We start from the raw sequence: 17,784 nt of genomic DNA, 5'->3' as shown, positions 1-17,784 counted from the left end.
GTTCATCAGAAAGCAAATCACTTAGAACATATGATGTCACCTATTACATAGAAGCTCTCTGCCCTTTGGAGAGCTGGAAGAGGAATCTTCTCTTTGAAGGGGTTTCTACAGTTTTCCCAAAACCACAGTTGAAGACGTTGTGTGCCGACACTCAAGTGTCCTTTATGCAGAGATCAGGTTTTTCCAGGAAAAGTTCTGCAGAGATGGCTTCCTTACTGTCCGTTGTTTGGTGGCGAAGAAAACAACGCCGCCTGAGCCCTGTCTCCTCGCCGTGTCTCGTTTGTTAGCTCGCCCAGTCCTCGAATCCACCAGGGCAGCTGGGCCTCGTGTTTGCCATGTGGCCCCTGCGGGATCTGAGGGGGCAGTGAGGACTGCCTCCTCCTTTTCCTTTCTAAGATTTTCCCCCCTTTGTGATGGGAGCTCTTGTTTCTTTTAATGTTTGTTTACTTGTCTGCGTCTTGCGGCACCGGGGGTCTCTGTGGTTGCAGCATTCACGATCTTTCGTTGCAGCTTGCAGACTCTAGTTCCCTGACTAGGGATCGAACCCGGGCCCCTTGAGTTGGGAGTGAGGACTCTTAGCCACTGGACCATCAGGGAAGTCCCTTGGGCTTGTGTTTCTAAGGTCAATTATAGGCTCCCACTTGTGCTTTAGTGTTGGATATGAGCAGGAAGGCAGGGGCTGTGTCTGCCTTGCCTACCACGGCGGCCTCGACGCTTAGCCGGTGCTCGGCCTGTCACAGGGGTTGGTGTGTGTCTGTCACGTGAAGTAATGAGTGGACGAACATCCACTGACCCAGCGCAGTTTCTGCCCAGTAACGAGTGGAGACAGAATCTGAAGCCAGGTCTGGCATCGTTGACTCAATGGACATGAGTCTGAGCAAACTCTGGGACATAGTAAGGGACAGGGGGCCCTGGCGTGCCGCAGTTCTCGGGGTTGCAAAAAGTGAGACATGACCGAGCGACTGAAGGAACAGTCCTCAAGTCCCGAGGCCGTGGCCTTCCCTTTCTGGCAGACTTCTCCGTCAGGGGTGCTCCACCCTTTGGGGCTGTTTGGCTGAACAGAAGGAGGCATGTCCTCTGAGATTGTAAATCGCTACAGTGACACACATGTATTAGGGAAGAGCATGTCAGGTTGGTGAACATTATTAGAATAAAGCAGGTGCAGGGTTGCAGAAATCGTGGATTTACAGCAGCCCTCCGCAGACCACACACTTGGACCCGCCTCTGTGCTGGGTGAATTCATCTAACCCATCTGAGGACGTTGGTGAGCTGGTTCTTCAAGCCTGTCTCTGCCTCACAGCCTCATGTTGTGCTCCGGGTGCCAAAGATCCTGCCTTTGGGCTGTCACAGGAGTTGCAAGCCCAAGGCCCTGTGAGTCTCCCTTTGTTTCGGTCAGTGAAGAGGAAGCTGGCTGGAGAGCCCTGTGGCGCCCCTTCCAGGCAGCGGGCCCTACGCAGTCGCGGCTCTTTGGGAAGGGGGTACCCCGAAATCTCACGCTGAAATGAGACAGGCAGTGATGTGGCTTCCCATCCACATGTTTTTTTTTTTGAAGCTGCAACACGTTCCCACTGCTCCAACCACCACGTGCATGATTGTAAACAACCAGAAGTAATTGCCTTGGAATGGGAAAAGCAAATGCAGAATTGCTTGTAAATTTGCTTGGCGGAGGGCAAACAATTTTTAAATCAGCCTGACTTGTATGACATTTATGCCTCAATGTTTGAGTGCTCTGGCTGTTAGATGCTTGGAATATTTACATAATTGTTCCAAGCCTTGAGAAACCCAGGGCTTTCTTTGGAGCCCGCCAGTGTTTAATACCCCCTTTTCCCTGTGCCCCGAGGCTAATGAGGGTTTAAATCAACATCTGCCCATTAAGAGCGTCATATCCATTAAGAGCGTCGGGGCCAGTTCACGCTGAAGGCGGGTTCCCCACCAAAGGCATTCGGGTGGCCTGTGCCTCACATGTTTCTTTTCTCTTCTGATCTTGTCCCGAAGAACATCGAGCTCAAGGTGGAAGTAGAGAGCCTGAAGCGGGAGCTGCAGGAGAGAGAGCGGCTGCTCATCAAAGCCTCGTGAGTACCTGTCCTCATCACCTGGGCTTGTGGCGGCGGCTGGTCGCGCTAGGAGAAGAGAGCCTTGTGTTTCTAAGCCAGTTGCTCTCAGTACCCTGAGGAGTTTTCATTTTTATTTATTTTTCAACAAACTTCTAAAATGGAATGTTGTTGTTGAGCCTGCCAAGTCCTGTCCGACTCCTTGCGACCCCATGGGCTGCGGCACGGCAGGCTTCCCTGTCCTTCACCATCTTCCGGAGTTTGCTCAAACTCACGTCCGCCGAGCCGGTGATGCTCTCTGAGTGTCTCATCTACCTAACCATTTCCTCTAAGTATGTTACAAAGATATGACACAGGAAAATGTGCCGACGCTAAGTGCACAGCGTGATGCTTTTCATGGAGCGAGCACGGCTATGGGGCCACCGTCCAGACCACACACCAGAAGGCCCTCAGGCCCCTGGACGTTTCCTTTGTGCTCCCGGAACTTACACTCCTTCACCGAGCTCAGCCCTGCGCTCACGGCAGGCACCCGCGTTGCTCAGTCCTACCTGTTTTTGAACTCAGACAACAGGAGTCGTCTGCTGCGCTCGTGCTTTCGTGTCCGGCCTCCTTCCTTAGGGATGTGTCTGTCCCATCCAGCTGTATTGTCAGTGACCCCCGCAGCTCGTTCGTTTTCATCGCCGGGAAAGGCCGAGGGCCTTGGGGCCTTAGAGGGAGCCCCGAGGTGGGTGAGGCTCGGGGGCAGAGTGTGGGGCTTCGGCCAGAGTAGCTAATTTTTGTGTGTGTTTTTTGTACTAGGGTCCCCTGTAGTATTTCATTAAAGGAAGGGCTCTACTGCTTTAAACAAATCGAAAACTATTATTTTAACCAATTAATTAGTTAATTAATTTAAATATTTATTGAACAGCAGTCACAGTTCAGAGTAGAGTCTGTGTCTCAATTGGTTATTCATTCATTCATAAGCATTTAGTAGGTAAATGTGCTGAGGATTTGAGAAGAGACTTTCCTTTCCTCAGAACACATGGGCAGTGGTGAGCATGTGAACGTGTGATGGGGGCGCAACGACAGAGGGCATTTATGAGTATGGGGGGGACATGAGAGTGCGCCGAGTTTCACTTGCGAGATGCTGAAGACTTCCTGGAGCTGACCCACCGAGGGCCCGGCTGGAAGTTCGCGTGGCGGCAGCGGAGCTCCACGGCGGCCTGGGGCAAGCTGCACTGCGAGGGCGTCCCCGGGGGCTCAGTGGTCAAGAGTCTGCCTGCAAGGTGGGAGACGCAGGTTCGATCCCGCGTTGGGAAGATCCTCTGGAAAAGGAAGTGGCAACCCACTCCAGTATTCTTGTCTGGGAAATCCCATGGACAGAGGGTCCTGCTGTCCACGGGGTCACAAAGAGTTGGACCTGACCGAGTGGCTGAAACGCCCACAGCTGCTCTGCGCTGGGCCGGGCTCCATGGTCCTTGTTGCCGTCTCCCAGCCAGCAGCCAGTGTGGACGGCTGTGGGCTTGGGGGAGACTAGAGGGCCCCAGGCCAGGCTTCTCAGGGCAGCGCTGACCCTGCGCACGTGGTGTCTTCTCAGTGGATGACTGATGGATGAATGAATGAACCACACTGCCCGTTGGTGGTGGTGTTTATTTTCCCTTTTCTCTGCCGGGTGGCTCGGGAGCTCTTGGTTTCTCATGGAGCCTGGGCCCACGGCACTGAAAGCACTGAGCCCTAAGCACTGGGCTGCCAGGGGCTCCCTTAATACGTTGTTTTTGTTGGTTGCTTTTGTCGTTGTTTGGAAGCAACATCATTCTCTGGGCAGGGAGTCAAATCGACTTTACCAAGCCGGGAAACCAGTGGTAGAATTCGGTCTGTTGCCTACTCAGCGCCCTGCCTGCTGCGGGTCTTGGCCAGGACTTGTTTCTAGCCAGGCGTGTGTACATGGAGGCCCAGACTCACAAAGGCCACGCGCACACCTGGATACCAGCACACCAGGCTGAGCATTCCATGGCGGGTGCCCACGTGTGTGTGCCTCGACTCCCCAAGTGCCTAGACTGGAGTTTGGGGCCCTTTCTTGATCTGATCAGCTTAATTAATTTATTCAGAAAATATTTCTCAAGCGGTTGTTATGTGCGGTACTGGCCTAGGTTCCTGAGAATAGAGCGGTGATCCAGACAGACAGGTGGGGCTTACATTCTGGAAGCAGTGATGGGGATCAAATACTTGGAAATATAGATCTGTAAATACAAATTGGGAAAAGAGCTCAGAGAAGAAAGGGTGCCGTGAGAGTAAGCGCAGAGGCCGTAGGTAAGTAGAGGTCTGTGGCCGGAAAGGCAGCATTTGCGATGAGACCTGGGGGCAAGTAGGCCTTAACCAGGGGTAAGAGTGGAGAGTCTCGAAGAAGAAGGGAGTGTGCACGTCTCAGGTGACCCAGCAAGCCTCGGGGCTCAGGCTCGTCTTGCAGGGTCTTGAGTCCACGCTAGAGATTTTGGTCTTTATCCTGAGATCCCACGGAAAATAGTCATGAGTTTAAAGCCACTGACACAATCAGGGCTTTTTTTTTTTTTTTAAAGGTCACTCTGGAGGCTGAGTGGGGAATGTTCTGTGGGGGGAGCCGGGGTGCAGGCAGGGAGCCAAGTTAGGAGGCGAGTTCAGTAGTTGAGCTGAGAGACTCGTGATGAGCTGTTGGTGGGGATTGGGTGGACGTTTGGGAAGCAGAGTCCACAGGGCTGGGTAAGGGGTGGGCAGGGTGATGTCAAGGAAGCCTCCCAGGGCAGAGTCTGTACATACGGATATTCACAGTGACTCCACTGCTCCAGCTTGCTCTCCACCAGTGCCTCATCCCAAGTGGCGCACAGATACTGAGCATGCCCTGCCCCGTCGCTCTGGCTTTGCCCTGGCAGGCCTCCTCTGCTTCCTGTTCTCTGCTGCCCTGGTGACTCTGCTGTTGCCTCCCCGCCATAGAGGCCCAGGCTGAGTCCCGTGGCTGCCTGCGGGCCACACCTCAGCCTCTCCGCAGACTCCTCATGTGCATGTCACACTTCACCGGTGATAAGATGCTTTCAAGTTCATTCGCCTTCCAGCATTATCCTGGGAGCTAGGCAGCTTTCTCAGAAAAACCTCCTTTTCCTCAAGGAGGGGAATTCAGGTCTGGAGAAGGGAAAGAGCGCAGCAAAACTGCTTATAAAGACCAGAGCTGGAATTAGGACTCGAGTCCCTGACTTGTAGCCCAGCGCTAGGTTTTGGGTACTTGGTTTTCCTGCGTGTGATTCTCGCTTCTCCAGCATGACTGTACACCTCGTGAGGCCCCGAGTCTGGTCCCCTACCTGAGTGGAGGCGGGGGCCGTGGAAAGGCAGGGGCCCTGGCCAGTGGCTGGGTCTTTGGCTTCTGAGTCTTGGCCTCTCCGCTCTTCCTGTTTCCCGGGGCCTTTGTACGGATGACCCGCTGTGGCTCTGCGCTGCGTCCACCAAGCACCTGAAGGTACTTGTCCTGGCCCCGAACTGCCCAGCATCTGTTACGGGAAAAGCCCTGGCTTTTCCTAAAGAACCATAACTAGGATAGAAAGAATCAAGAGGAAATGTTGAGGGTTAAAAAGAATAGCGAGGGTGGTGTTCTCAGAAAAGTTCTTTCTTGTATTGGGTGGAAAGCTGGGTTAGAGCCGCTTCTCTAAACCCTTTCTCTCCTTCGGTCTTGCTGTCTGTCTCATCTCTTGTGCCAGATTCTGTAAAGAGAAGTTCTGTAAAGAAAGGAGAGAACTAACATGTTTTTAAAAGTGTGTTTTTAATTGGAAGATGATTGCTTCGCAGTGCTGTTACAGTGCTGATTACAGCAGTGTGACTCAGCTGTAAGCTTACATATAACCCCTCCTTCTTGAGCTTCCCTCCTACCTTCCAAGAACTAACATTTATTGAGGTCCTACTTTGGCCCAGATCCTAGGCCTGGCACGTGACATGCTTTATCGCATCTGATTTTATAACAGCTATTTGAGGCAGCCAGTATTCCCATTTGAGTGAAGAGAAAACTGAGGCTCAGCGGATGGGAGGACTTGCCCAGTTCTTCTGGCAACAGCTCGCTCCACCTCGCTGTGCAGTAAACATATATGTTTTTTGGCTTTCTATTGTTATATTTCTCAGTTACAATAAGGGGACATTAAGAGCAAAAGCAGACACATTGTCAGGAGTAAATTTTATCTCTGTGGCTTTAAAACACAAACAAAAATAATAATTCCATTAGTAGGGGAAAATTGCACCATACTGCCGAGTATAAATTTTATTGCTACAGTAACTGTAAAATACAAAGATGATAAATGAAAAGTTGGAACATTTATTATTGGGAATACATTTTAGTGGCATAACTAAAATGCAGCCGAATTGAATAATGCCAGTACTTGTTAAAAATTGTAGTCAGCCTCTTGACCATGTGTATGATTCAGACTGCAAAGCACAGACGTTTGATCGGGGCTGGTATTTGCACTTGCTGGCTGTGGGGGGAGGTGGTGCGGGGTAGAGGGAGGGTGGTGGAGCGAGCGGTTTTCTAGAGAAGTTCCTCTAAAACCGAACGGGTAAAACATTTGTGGTAGTCAGTGGAAGTTCAGGACTGGAAAAATCCTGTGTTCAAGGCTCAGGAGGGGAAAGATTTTAAAACAGAAATCTTTCAGCCATGTTTAGTGCCTCTTGAGGAGTGAATCCCAGACAGTCCTGATCAGAAAATGATGGAGGGGATTGGGTGGGGGGCTGAGGACATTTCATGGCATCCATCGGGAGGCGGCCATGGTGGCCTTAGTCTCAGCCCGGAGGGTCTGTCCTCAGCTCTGACACCCGCCGAGGTGGGCAGCAAGGCCGCTCAGAGCCACTCAGCAGGGGCCAGCACCGCCGTCCTCGCAGGCTGGCGGGCATCGCTCAGATCAGAGGAGCGACACGCGTGTTAGCACGTTAGTTCTAAGAGGTAATCATCTCATTTGTCAAATGAGGAAACTGAGGTGTAAGAGGTAATTTAGCCAGAGTCACGCTGAGGATGTAATAGAGTCAAAATTTGGAAGCAGATCTGTTCAGCCGCAGAGCCCCTGTTCTTTCTTTGCAGTTATTCACAATGAATTCCATTAAAGTGATATCATGACACGGGGGAGGGGCAGCTCTGAAGGCCTGTTGGTAGCAGGGAACGAGATGGCAATGGAGTCTGTGTTTGCAGCGACTTGTGTCTGAGACGTGGGCGGCAAGCACGGCCCTCTTGACTCGCCATTGCTCTCAGTCAGAAGTGCACGTGGCCTGCGCATGAGTGTGTCTGCTCACGTGGCTCCCGGGTGGAAAAATGTTATATACCCTTAAAGTAAGTAGGGCATGGGAGGCTGGCAATGAATAGATTCATTTTCTTGCCGTGTTTCTGAGAATCGAGCTTTAGGTGGAGCCGTTTCCTTTATTATTCTGCCTTCCGGAAATCTGCAGTCACTTTGGAAACCCGATGAGAACTGCTCTGAGATTGTGTCTCAGAAATTCACATCTGACCCCGTTTTTCTCTTTTGAGAACCAAAAGGAAAGGCCATCAGTGGTGGTGGCCCCGTGTCCGGTGCTGGAGCGCCAGCCCCACCGCCCCTGGTCAGGCGGAGCGGGCGCCCCGTGACGCCCCGTGGCCCGAGCTCTGGCTTTGCGTTGGAGGCGGGGTGGGGGGGCATGGGGAGCGGGTGACCCCCTCCCCTCAGGCCTGCAGTTGCCGCTGGTGCTCACGGAACCGTCGTGCAGGCTTTGAGACGCTTTCCCTCCAGTGGCTGACCTTTCCGCTCAGGTTTGTTCTCTCTGCTGCCTGGCCCCTGTGCTCTCTCCTCTGAGGCTGCACTAGGCGGCGTGTTCAGTCCCTGACCAGGGCTTGAGTGTGTGCCCCCTGCAGCGGGCACACTGGGCCAGGCCACTGGGCCGCCACAGGAGCCCCCCGCGTTCCGCCCCTTGCACACTGGTTCGCACACCCACTCTCTGCTTTCCTGCCAGTGGTGGAGGTGTGCTTTATCAGAAGTTTTATGGTGGGGAATTTGGCAGTCGCTGTCAGATGTCTTGAAAATGTGCTTATCCTTTAACTTAGTAATTCCTTTTTCAGGAATTGACCCTAAGGAAATGACTGGGTAGTGTACAAACCACCTACATGTACATACGCAGATACCACGTATGCGTGTTTAACTGAAGTATAGTTGGCACGTAACGTGGTGTACTGCATGGCTGATTTAATACATTCATAGATTACGTTATTTCTGCTTGTGAATTACGAATATTAAAAAGAAAAAGAGAAAAGCTCAGCCCAGGTCTGTGGGAAAAGGGACCAGTAAGTATAGTTTGACTCTTTGGAGCCGCTGGAATCTCCATCCGACATCACTCTTGTGCATTTTACGCGTTTGCCTCTCTTCACAGCAAAGCAGTTGAGAGCCTTGCCGGAGGGGGCGGCTCTGAAGTTCAGCGGGTGAAGGAAGATGCTCAGAAGAAGGTCCGCCAGGTCGAAGATGTCCTAACCAAGAGGATCCACCTCTTAGAAGAGGCGAGTCTGCAAGCCCTGAGGGAACTGTTCCTCACAGTGGGTTCATACCAGAGGGGTCAGAATCTTGTTCCTTTTTTCTGTAACCTGTCAGGGTGTCAGCAGAAGCGAGAGCCCGCTTCCTGAGTGCCTCCTGGCCCCAGCCCTGCTGTGGGCGCTGTGCGTATGGGACCCGTACCCACGTGCCCTGCACGCCGCCCTTGACTGTGTGTCCTGTCAGTGAGGACACGGACACGGAGGGACAGAGAGAAACGCTAGTCCAGTTTAAGCCCCGTTTAAACGTTCCTGTTGTTTAGTCGCTAAGTGGTGTCTGTCTCTTTGTGACCCCATAGACGGTAGCCCGCCAGGTCGTCTGTCCATGGGATTTCCCAGGTAAGAATGCTGGAGCGGGTTGCCACCTTTTCCCGCTCCGTGGGGTCTTCCCGACCCAGAATCAAACCCGCCTCTCCTGTGTCTCCCACATTGGCAGGTGGGTTCTTGACCGCTGAGCCACCAGGGAAGCCCATTCAGACTTAGGCTGCTGGTTCTAAAGCCTGTGTTCCGGCTGTCACGCCCGCCTTCCTCTCGTCTAGTTCAGTCTCTTTGCAGCAGGGAAGCTGAGGCCCGGCGAGGGGAGGGCCCACACAGCTCAGCCCGGAGCCAGGCTTCCCTACCTGCGTGGCTGCGTGGCCCGGGCCCCCGGAGCCCAGGCTCCGGCCTGCATCCTGCCCATGCTCCCTGACCCTTCTTCTCGGGGAGCCGCTCGTGGAGCCCCTCCTCCCACTGACTCTCAGCCAGGTGCTGCCCATGACTGTTGGGAGGCAGAAAGCTCCTTGGCCAAAATATATAGTCTCCTAGGTGTTAGAAAGCTTTCCTCCATATTAAGCTAGTACTGGGGAACACGCGCAGCTCCTTCACTCTTGATCTTTGAAGTCTGTCGTGTCACCTCTTTCTCTGCCTGTGACCTTGATTCTTCTGAGCAGGTAAGAGGGGAGGTGACACCTGGAAGGAAACAGCAGGCCCACTTGTACCGCGCTTTATGGCTGATAATGGTCTTTTCCATTCTTCCTGTTCACAACAGCCCCAGAGGGGTGTGCAGGTCCAAAATACCGATGAGGAGCCTGGCGCAGAAGGGGCGGGGAACCTAGTCTGGATCATAAGCAGCTGAGCTGAAAGCAAAAGGAGAGTCTTTTGAGCACAAATTCTGAAGTTGAAATGTAATTCTGAGACTTCAGGAAACGTAATCTCTTGGTTTAGTCACCTTAGGTTTCCCGGCTCGGTGCTTCCCCGCGTTTTAGGGCAACAGCCTGACTGATGTACTGGGTTGAGTCCCCGCTCTGACACTAGTGTGTCACCTTGGAAAAGACATTTGCCCCTTGAGCCTCAGCTGCCTCGTCTGTGAAATGAGGCCGAAGGTGCCTGCCCTGCAGTAATTGTAATAAACTGCAGTGAGCCAGCGATTTATGGGGGGCTTGCCACGTCTGAGACACCATACGTCGCACCTAAGAAGGGTTTCTTAGCCTTTTCACACACGGATTTTGTTCATCCCTTCAGCAAATGTATGAGGTAGTTGTTCCTCTTTGAGAACAAAAACCTGGGTCCACGGGCGCAGAGCGGGTGCCGGGCGGTCTGACTGCAGAGTTTCCGTGCTGAGCTGCCCTAGGCTGTCTCTCAGTCTGTAACTTCCTAGAGTGGAGTGAGGATCACAGATAATATAAATAAAGCTCCTTACTCAAAGCCCGGCATCAGTAGGCACTCAGCAAATAACGGATTTTGCTGTTCTTTGTCTCAGAACATTGGTAAGTTTTCCCCAGCTGCCATCGAGATCGCCAGGCTCTCACCCTCTTGGGAAGGTGGTGGTGGAGGACACACTGGAAGGGGCAGGGAGGGGAGCCAGCATTTTCGGAGCCTCCTGGGATGAAGCAGGCATGCGACAGAGTCTCCAGCAACTCTGGAGAGGTGGTGCTTATTTGCTTTCTGTTTTCTGCTTATTTAATTATTTATTTGGCTGCACCAGGCCCCAGTTGAGGCACGTGGGATCTTCAGCTGTGGATGTGGGCTCTAGTTCCCTGACCGGGGATCGAACGCCGGCCCCCTGCACTGGGAGCTCTCAGTCTTAGTCCCTGGACCGCCAGGGAGGTTTCTGTCCCTGTCTTACAGGTTGGGAAACGGACTCAGGGCTTCCCTCGTGGCTCAGAGGTTAAAGCGTCTGCCTCCAATGCGACAGACCCGGGTTCGATCCCTGGGTCAGGAAGATCCCCTGGAGAAGGAAATGGTAACCCACTCCAGTATTCTTGCCTGGAGAATCTCATGGACTGAGAAGCCCAGTAGGCTCTAGTCCATGGGGTCGCAAAGAGTCGGACACGACTGAGCGACTTCACTTTCACTTAACGGGCTCAGGGAGGTCAAGGGGCTACGCGAGGTCACCCAGTGAGTAAGTGGGAGAGCTGGGTTTTGAGCCCAGTTTGATCTCACTTTCCTCTTTGTGGCACAGTCAGAGGCTGCTGGCCTGAGGGCTCGGAGATTCAGACCCACTGTCAGGCCACGTTCCTGAGCACCAGGGCCTTTCCCCTCACGCAGACGCTGCCCACGCCATCTAGACAATTTCCCTCTGGCTTCTCTGAGCTCTCAGGAAGAACATAGAGTTTCTCACCACCTAAATCGCCTTGGAGGTTTAGAAAATGTACTTTCGAGTCGTGTAGTCATTATCTTAAAAAAAAAATAGTGGGGGGGCGGGGGCAGTGGGTGGTGGGATGAATATGTGTGGAGATGACGGTGACTTTTAGGGATTTATGTATGTTTAGGTGTTGAGAAGCACATTTCTCTTCGTACTCGTTGAAGCTGTAAATATTGATCCGATTTTTCAAAACCCCCAAATACGGTTCTTGTAGAGTCTTTTCCACTGGAAATGCCTATTACTCTTCAGGATATAAGAGGGGGAAAATGGCTGGTGAATGTATTTATTACTGATTCTCCCCATGTGTAGTACAATTCAGGGAGGGGAAATGTGCCGGAGAAAAAGTCATAAATATTTATGTTTTAATCCAATTTCCTTTCAAAATGTTCCCAATTGTATTGAAAAATTGCATCAAATGCATTTAATTTAACTCTAGGATGTGAAAGCCGCCCAAGCAGAACTGGAAAAGGCCTTTGCTGGGACAGAATCAGAGAAGGCTCTGCGACTGAGCCTGGAAAGCAAGCTTTCAGAGATGAAGCAGATGCGCGAGGGGAACCTGGAGATGGCTGCGGTCCTGGAAGGGAAGGACAGGTGGGCTCGCACCCCCGTGAGGCTCTGACATCCGTTCGTCTGGCTGCATGACCCACTACAGGGCCTCCCAGCTGGCCCTAGTGGCAAAGAACCCACCTGCCAGTACAGGAGACGCAGAACGTGGGCTCCATCCTTGGGTTGGGAAGAGCCCCCTGGAGGAGGAAACGGCAGCCCACGCCAGTGTTCTTGCCCGGAGAATCCCATGGACAGAGGAGCCTACTGCTCTGCAGTCCATGGGGTCACAGAGAGTCGGACACAACTGCAGTGTCTTAGCATAGCACGGCATGATCCAAAACAAGGGAAGGCGTTACCCCCTTGTTCCCTTCTTTTTCTACTTGGTCCCCGTAGTGAGAAAACTAGGGAAAATCAGGATGAAAGGAAAAGGATTAGGGTAGTGATATGAGGACAGAGGTGGGATTAGTAGACAGAAATTCACGCTGAAAAGTTCTGCTTATACTAAATTTAGCATTCAGGTTTTGGCCATAAGCTTCCTGGTAGCCAAAGGAAAAAGGGAAAAACACTCTTGGAAGGCACAGACATATTGCTCACGAGATGAAACAAGCTAGTAACTCAGGAGACCCACGTGCAACTGTCTATCGGGGGGAGGGGCCGCTCTGATTTCTGCTGGCTCTGCTGCGGCCCTCCCTGTGGTGAGACTCTCCTGGGGCTAGAGCTGGTGTGTTCCCTCCCTGAAGGCGGGCTTGCCCAGGAAGCTAAGCTGAGGTCAGAGGTGAGTTCCAAAGCACAGAGCTGGATGAACAGGGCTCTGTGGTCCTGCCCTGGTGAAGTGGGTCCAGATCTGTCACGCGGCCGGCTGCCCCTGAGCAGAGCCCTCCCTGGGAGGGCCTGGCTTGTGTCCTGGGCTCCCACCACCCTTCTCAAAGGTAGGTAATCTAGCTGCTTGATTTCCTTCAATCTGACCTTACGTCTAGTCTGTGTCTCTAAGGCAGTGGGCCTGGAGGAGCCCTGCAGGTCAAATACGGCCCACAAACACTTATATCTGGCCTACACAGTATTTTGATAACTTTTAATTTGTTGCTAACATTAGGAAGAAAAAAATCTAATTTCATGAGAAAGTCTAGAATTCCAGTTTCTCTTAAAACCCTGCAAGGCGTGGCAGCAAAACTTCGCACCTCTGAGCGTGACTTTACTCAAACCCCAGCTAAAACTTGTCTGGGATCTGAACCCACCCTCTTTCAATTAGAATCACTCACCTGGTGTCTAGACTTACTGAGGCTCAGGTTCTTTGTGTCTCAGAAGGGATTCAGCGAGAGGCAAAGTGATAGGCAAGAAGCACATTTATTAACATAGGACGCTTGTGAGAGATGCACGTGGTCAGGCAAGAGGGTGCTGTCCCGAGGAGTAAGTGGGCTACAGCTTTATAATCAAAGGAAAGTTGGAGGTGGGGGAGGGGAAAGATCGCTTTCTTCCTCATTCTTCGAGGCAGGCTTACATCACTAGCTCCTCTCTTGTATTGGGGAGGAGAGTGTCTGACCCTGTGAGGTCAAACCAGGACTGTCATCACTGATTATTCAACTCAGCAGAAGGGTGGTGACATGTTTTTTTCTCTCACTGGATGGCCTGGGGCATCAGTTCAGTTCAGTTCAGTCACTCAGTCCTGTCTGACTCTTTGTGACCCCATGAATCCCAGCACGCCAGGCCTCCCTGTCCATCACCATCTCCCGGAGTTCACTCAGACTCACGTCCATCCAGTCCGTGATGCCATCCAGCCATCTCATCCTCGGTCGTCCCCTTCTCCTCCTGCCCCCAATCCCTCCCAGCATCAGAGTCTTTTCCAATGAGTCAACTCTTCGCATGAGGTGGCCAAAGTACTGGGGTTTCAGTTTCAGCATCATTCCTTCCAAAGAAATCCCAGGGTTGATCTCCTTCAGAATGGACTGGTTGGATGTCCTTGCAGTCCAAGGGACTCTCAAGAGTCTCCTCCAACACCACAGTTCAAAAGCATCAATTCTTCGGCGCTCAGCCTTCTTCACCATCCAACTCTCACATCCATACATGACCACAGGAAAAACCATAGCCTTGACTAGGTGGACCTTAGACGGCAAAGTAATGTCTCTGCTTTTGAATATACTCTCTAGGTTGGTCATAACTTTTCTTCCAAGGAGTAAGTGTCTTTTAATTTCATGGCTGCAATCACCATCTGCAGTGATTTTGGAGCCCCCCAAAATAAAGTCTGACACTGTTTCCACTGTTTTCTCATCTGTTTGCCATGAAGTGATGGGACCGGATGCCATGATCTTCGTTTTCTGAATGTTGAGCTTTAAGCCAGCTTTTTCGCTCTCCTCTTTCACTTTCATCAAGAGGCTTTTTAGCTCCTCTTCACTTTATGCCATAAGGGTGGTGTCATCTACATATCTGAGGTTATTGAGATTTCTCCTGGCAATCTTGATTCCAGCTTGTGTTTCTTCCAGTCCAGCATTTCTCAGGATGTACTCTGCATATAAGTTAAATAAGCAGGGTGACAGTATACAGCCTTGACGTACTCCTTTTCCTATTTGGAAGTAGTCTGTTGTTCCATGTCCAGTTCTAACTGTTGCTTCCTGACCTGCATACAGATTTCTCAAGAGGCAGGTCAGGTGGTCTGGGAATATTTCATGCTTTTATTTTGGTGAGCAGGCCTGTGCTGAAGTAGCTTCGTTGAGCACCGTCAGCTGCTGTGGTCTCCTGAAGTTCCCTAGGTTTGCTCTCTGTCTGTATTCCCTGGTGTCCCAGTCAGTAAAGAATTTGCCTGCAATGTGGGAGACCTGGGTTTGATCCTTGGATTGGGAAGGTCCCTTAGAGGAGGACGTGGTGACCCACTCCAGTATTCTCGCCTGGAGAATCTCCATGGACAGGGGAGCCTGGCGGGCTACAGTCCATGGGGTTCCAGCGTCGGACGCGACTGAGCGACTAAGCCCAGCACATAAGCCCTTACTGGGACTTCTGCAGCTGCCTGTTCTGTCCCGAGCGGCAGGGCTGGGCCAGGGTCTTGCTGGACCGAGGCTGCTCCCTTAGCAGGGCAGGGGCTCCGGGCTGGCCACAGTCCGCTCCTTTTCCATCCCAGTCTAGAACTTGCTTAAAGGTGACTAGAAGGTGAAGTCGTATCCGACGCTTGGTGACCCCATGGACTGTACTCTACCAGCCTTCTCTGTCCAAGGGTTTCTCCAGGCAAGAATACTGGAGTGCGTTGCCATTTCCTTCTCCAGGGGGTCTTCCCAACCCAGGGATCAAACCCGGGTCTCCCGCATTGCAGGCGGACGCTTTACTGTCTGAGCCGCTGAGGAAGTCACCCTAAGGTAACTGAAACCGATCCGTTTTATTGGAGAATAAGTTACCTGCAGCACAGCAAGTCCATTCTGAGTACGGTTTGCTGACTTCCTGCCTCTCCAGTGGACTGTGTGACGGTTTCAGAGTGGAACCCCTAGAGAGCAGTCTTACTCCTCTTTCCGAGTTTTGGGGGGCATTGCCCCCCAGCTGCCAGTTCCTGCTACGCTCAATTATTTTAGTCCTTTTGGGGTGCCATAACGAAACATGACAGACTGGGCAGCTTATGAACAATAGAAGCTCACTTCTTACAGCTGGAGGCTGGGAGTCCAAGAGCCAGGCGCCAGCGTGGGCGCACCGGGGTCCTCGTCTGGCCCTCGGGCTCCTCGTGGTGTCCGCTCAATCCCTGGCCTGTGGGGTCTTTCTGCAGCTCCATTCAGGTTGCCACTCCTGAGGGTTCCAACCTCTTCCCCAAAGGCCCCACCTCCTAATTCCATCTCCTTTGGGGTTAGGATTTCGGTATAGGACTTGTACAGGTGGACATGAATTTTCAGGTACTCCAATCCCTTGCTGGGCGCTTCAGCTGCGTTTAGCTCACGCCTCCCCTTTACCTCCGGCGCTCAGGCCGTTGCTCTTTTTATCCTACCGAGGTGCTTTCTAGGCTTAGATAGAAAGACTTCTGAGGGTCCACTAACAAAACGCTGATTGCTGAATTTTTTTTTTTTTTTTTTTAAGTAATCATAGCCACTGTTGTTTGTCGAGGTCTGCCGTGTACCTGGGGTCATGGAGCATTTTAAATAGCTTGTCTTCATTCCACAGAAGCCGAGTTGTCCCCACTTTATAGCCAAGGAAATGCAGATTCAAAGGTTAAATAGCTTGGCTGAGGTCAGGGAGCAGAGCTTCCTATGGGGAAAGGGGTAATTCCGTGACCCAGAGAGGGTCATGCTCAGCTCTACCTGAGGGGTCCTGGCTGACCGTGGGCGGTGAATGGGTGGGCGTCATCAGGTGGGGGTGGGAGCAGAGCTGTGAGGGGGTCCCGGGTAGACGGAGCGCAGGGGGGCCTCGAGCCGCAGGACGGAGGTCCCGGGACAGGCCCCGGGTGGAGAGGGCGGCTCTCAGGGCCGCCGGCCGCCTTGGCCCTTAGGCCAGGGCCTCGAGTGCCTTGCTGAGGAGTCGGCCCTTCACCGTGGCAGCCAGTCTGTTCACACGTTGCCCCGAGAACCCCGGAGACTCCCTCCTGTCCTCAGGCTGGCTGCAGCAGCTGTGCTCCGTCGGTCGTGCTCCTTCAGTCTCTCGGCCGGATTTCCTTGGGAGAGGAGGTTTCTCGGTCCACCCCCGCCCCTGCCCCGCCCCGGCCCAAATTCATCATGCATGGCCATCGCTAGTGGGGGCTGATGAAAGCCTTTGAGCAGGAGGGTGACTCGGCCTGGCCATAGTCTGGCTGCTCAGGGGCCGGATTGGCCATGACTGGGCTGGAGGCGAGGGGACCGCGGAGGCCCCGTGAATTCTGGCCCTTAGTCTCCCACCTGCAAAACGCAGCTCTTCAGTCCTCGGACATGTCTCCTTTGAAGGTGTCTGGCCCCGTTTCCTACCTCCTCCTGCTCTGCTGAGCTGAGGGAACAGCTTAGAATTAATATTTAAATTGTGTTCTCTTTCAGACTGATTGAGGAGTTGAAGCTGTCTTTGAAGAGCAAAGACGCTTTAATTCAGTGCCTTAAAGAGGAGAAATCTCAGATGGCATCTCCTGATGAAACCGTGTCGTCTGGAGAATTCCAAGGACTTTCCGCTGCGCTGCGGGGAGATGGGGAGGGCGAGGCTGAGGTGAGGCATGGCGGGGGTGGGGGCTTCAGTTACCCGACCGGACCCCTCTGTGGGATGAGTGCGTATTCACTCCCACAGTCACACACCCTGGCCTTCAAGATACCAGGTCCCGGTTGTGAGCTGAGGAATTAGCAGAAATCCTCCTTTGCCAGGGGCCCTGGCAGGTTTTTTCTTTGCAGTCTCGGGTGTTTGTAGAGTTGGTTAAAAATACAGTCCATGCCTGGACGCCTCTGTTTTACTACGTGTTAATATGCTGCTGCCTGGGAACTTTGTCTTCATCCATCGGGTTGTTAGTAGGGTGGTGTCGTGGTATGTACCTGTTTTGTCGCTGGAGTTAGAGGCGGGCTTGAGGCCAGCTCCAGTCTGAAGCTTCAGAGGCGGTGGGGAACGGAAGTAACTTGCATCGGGTCCTGGCAGCACTCGGAGGGGGTCAGCGTTCCGCCTTGGCTAATCTTGGCACCTTGCGAGGCGGAGCTCGTGGGCCCCTCGCTGAGTGTAGAGACACGCTCAGAGAGTTGTTCTGTTCTCCCGGGCTCCAAGAGGTGGGTTGCTGGCACAGACCCCGCAGCCCCCACGCCCCCTGCCCTCTGCCTGGCGCTCCCACGGCCGGCTGTTTTGAAGCAGGTGGGCAGGCCCGGAGGTGCAGGCAGCCCCGGCGGAAATCTGGTTCTGGTTGGACCCAGGGTGGCTGTGGGTCCGTTCATGCCCAGGGACGATTCAGAGCACGTGGGGTGTCCCAGTCTTTCTGTGGAGCAGGCTCGTCTCTGTCTGACCCAGCCGTGAGCCCTGGAGCCTCCCTGGCTGCCTTTGGCCGTGATGGGCTGCGCCCGGCCCTCCCTCTGGCCCCTCTCGCTCCCTGCGTGCTGTGCAGTAGTGGCTTTTGCCCCTTCCTGGAGCTCCTTGGC

General features: G+C 53.0%; 1 protein-coding gene across 8 annotated transcripts in view; it reads left to right on the top strand.

Annotated features, from left to right (window-relative positions):
- Nucleotides 1-17,784, top strand: part of CDK5RAP2 (CDK5 regulatory subunit associated protein 2) — a 185,160-nt gene that overhangs the window by 33,902 nt on the left and 133,474 nt on the right. For 7 of the 8 annotated variants that reach the window (XM_040241801.1, XM_040241770.1, XM_040241811.1 and 4 more), the window contains exons 5-8: nt 1,996-2,072; nt 8,427-8,550; nt 11,640-11,794; nt 16,717-16,879. In XM_040241801.1, coding sequence (XP_040097735.1) covers nt 1,996-2,072; nt 8,427-8,550; nt 11,640-11,794; nt 16,717-16,879 — 519 coding nt within the window. Of the gene's footprint in view, nt 1-1,995; nt 2,073-8,426; nt 8,551-9,560; nt 10,489-11,639; nt 11,795-16,716; nt 16,880-17,784 lie in introns of those variants that run through there. The other variant, XM_040241819.1, reaches the window with a different exon arrangement.

The sequence above is a fragment of the Oryx dammah genome, unplaced genomic scaffold (assembly GCF_014754425.2).
Source record: "Oryx dammah isolate SB20612 unplaced genomic scaffold, SCBI_Odam_1.1 HiC_scaffold_1, whole genome shotgun sequence".
In the NCBI taxonomy this organism is placed as follows: Eukaryota; Metazoa; Chordata; class Mammalia; order Artiodactyla; family Bovidae; genus Oryx; species Oryx dammah.
The sequence above is the reverse complement of the archived record's forward strand: the minus strand, read 5'-3'. Positions and strand labels throughout refer to the sequence as shown.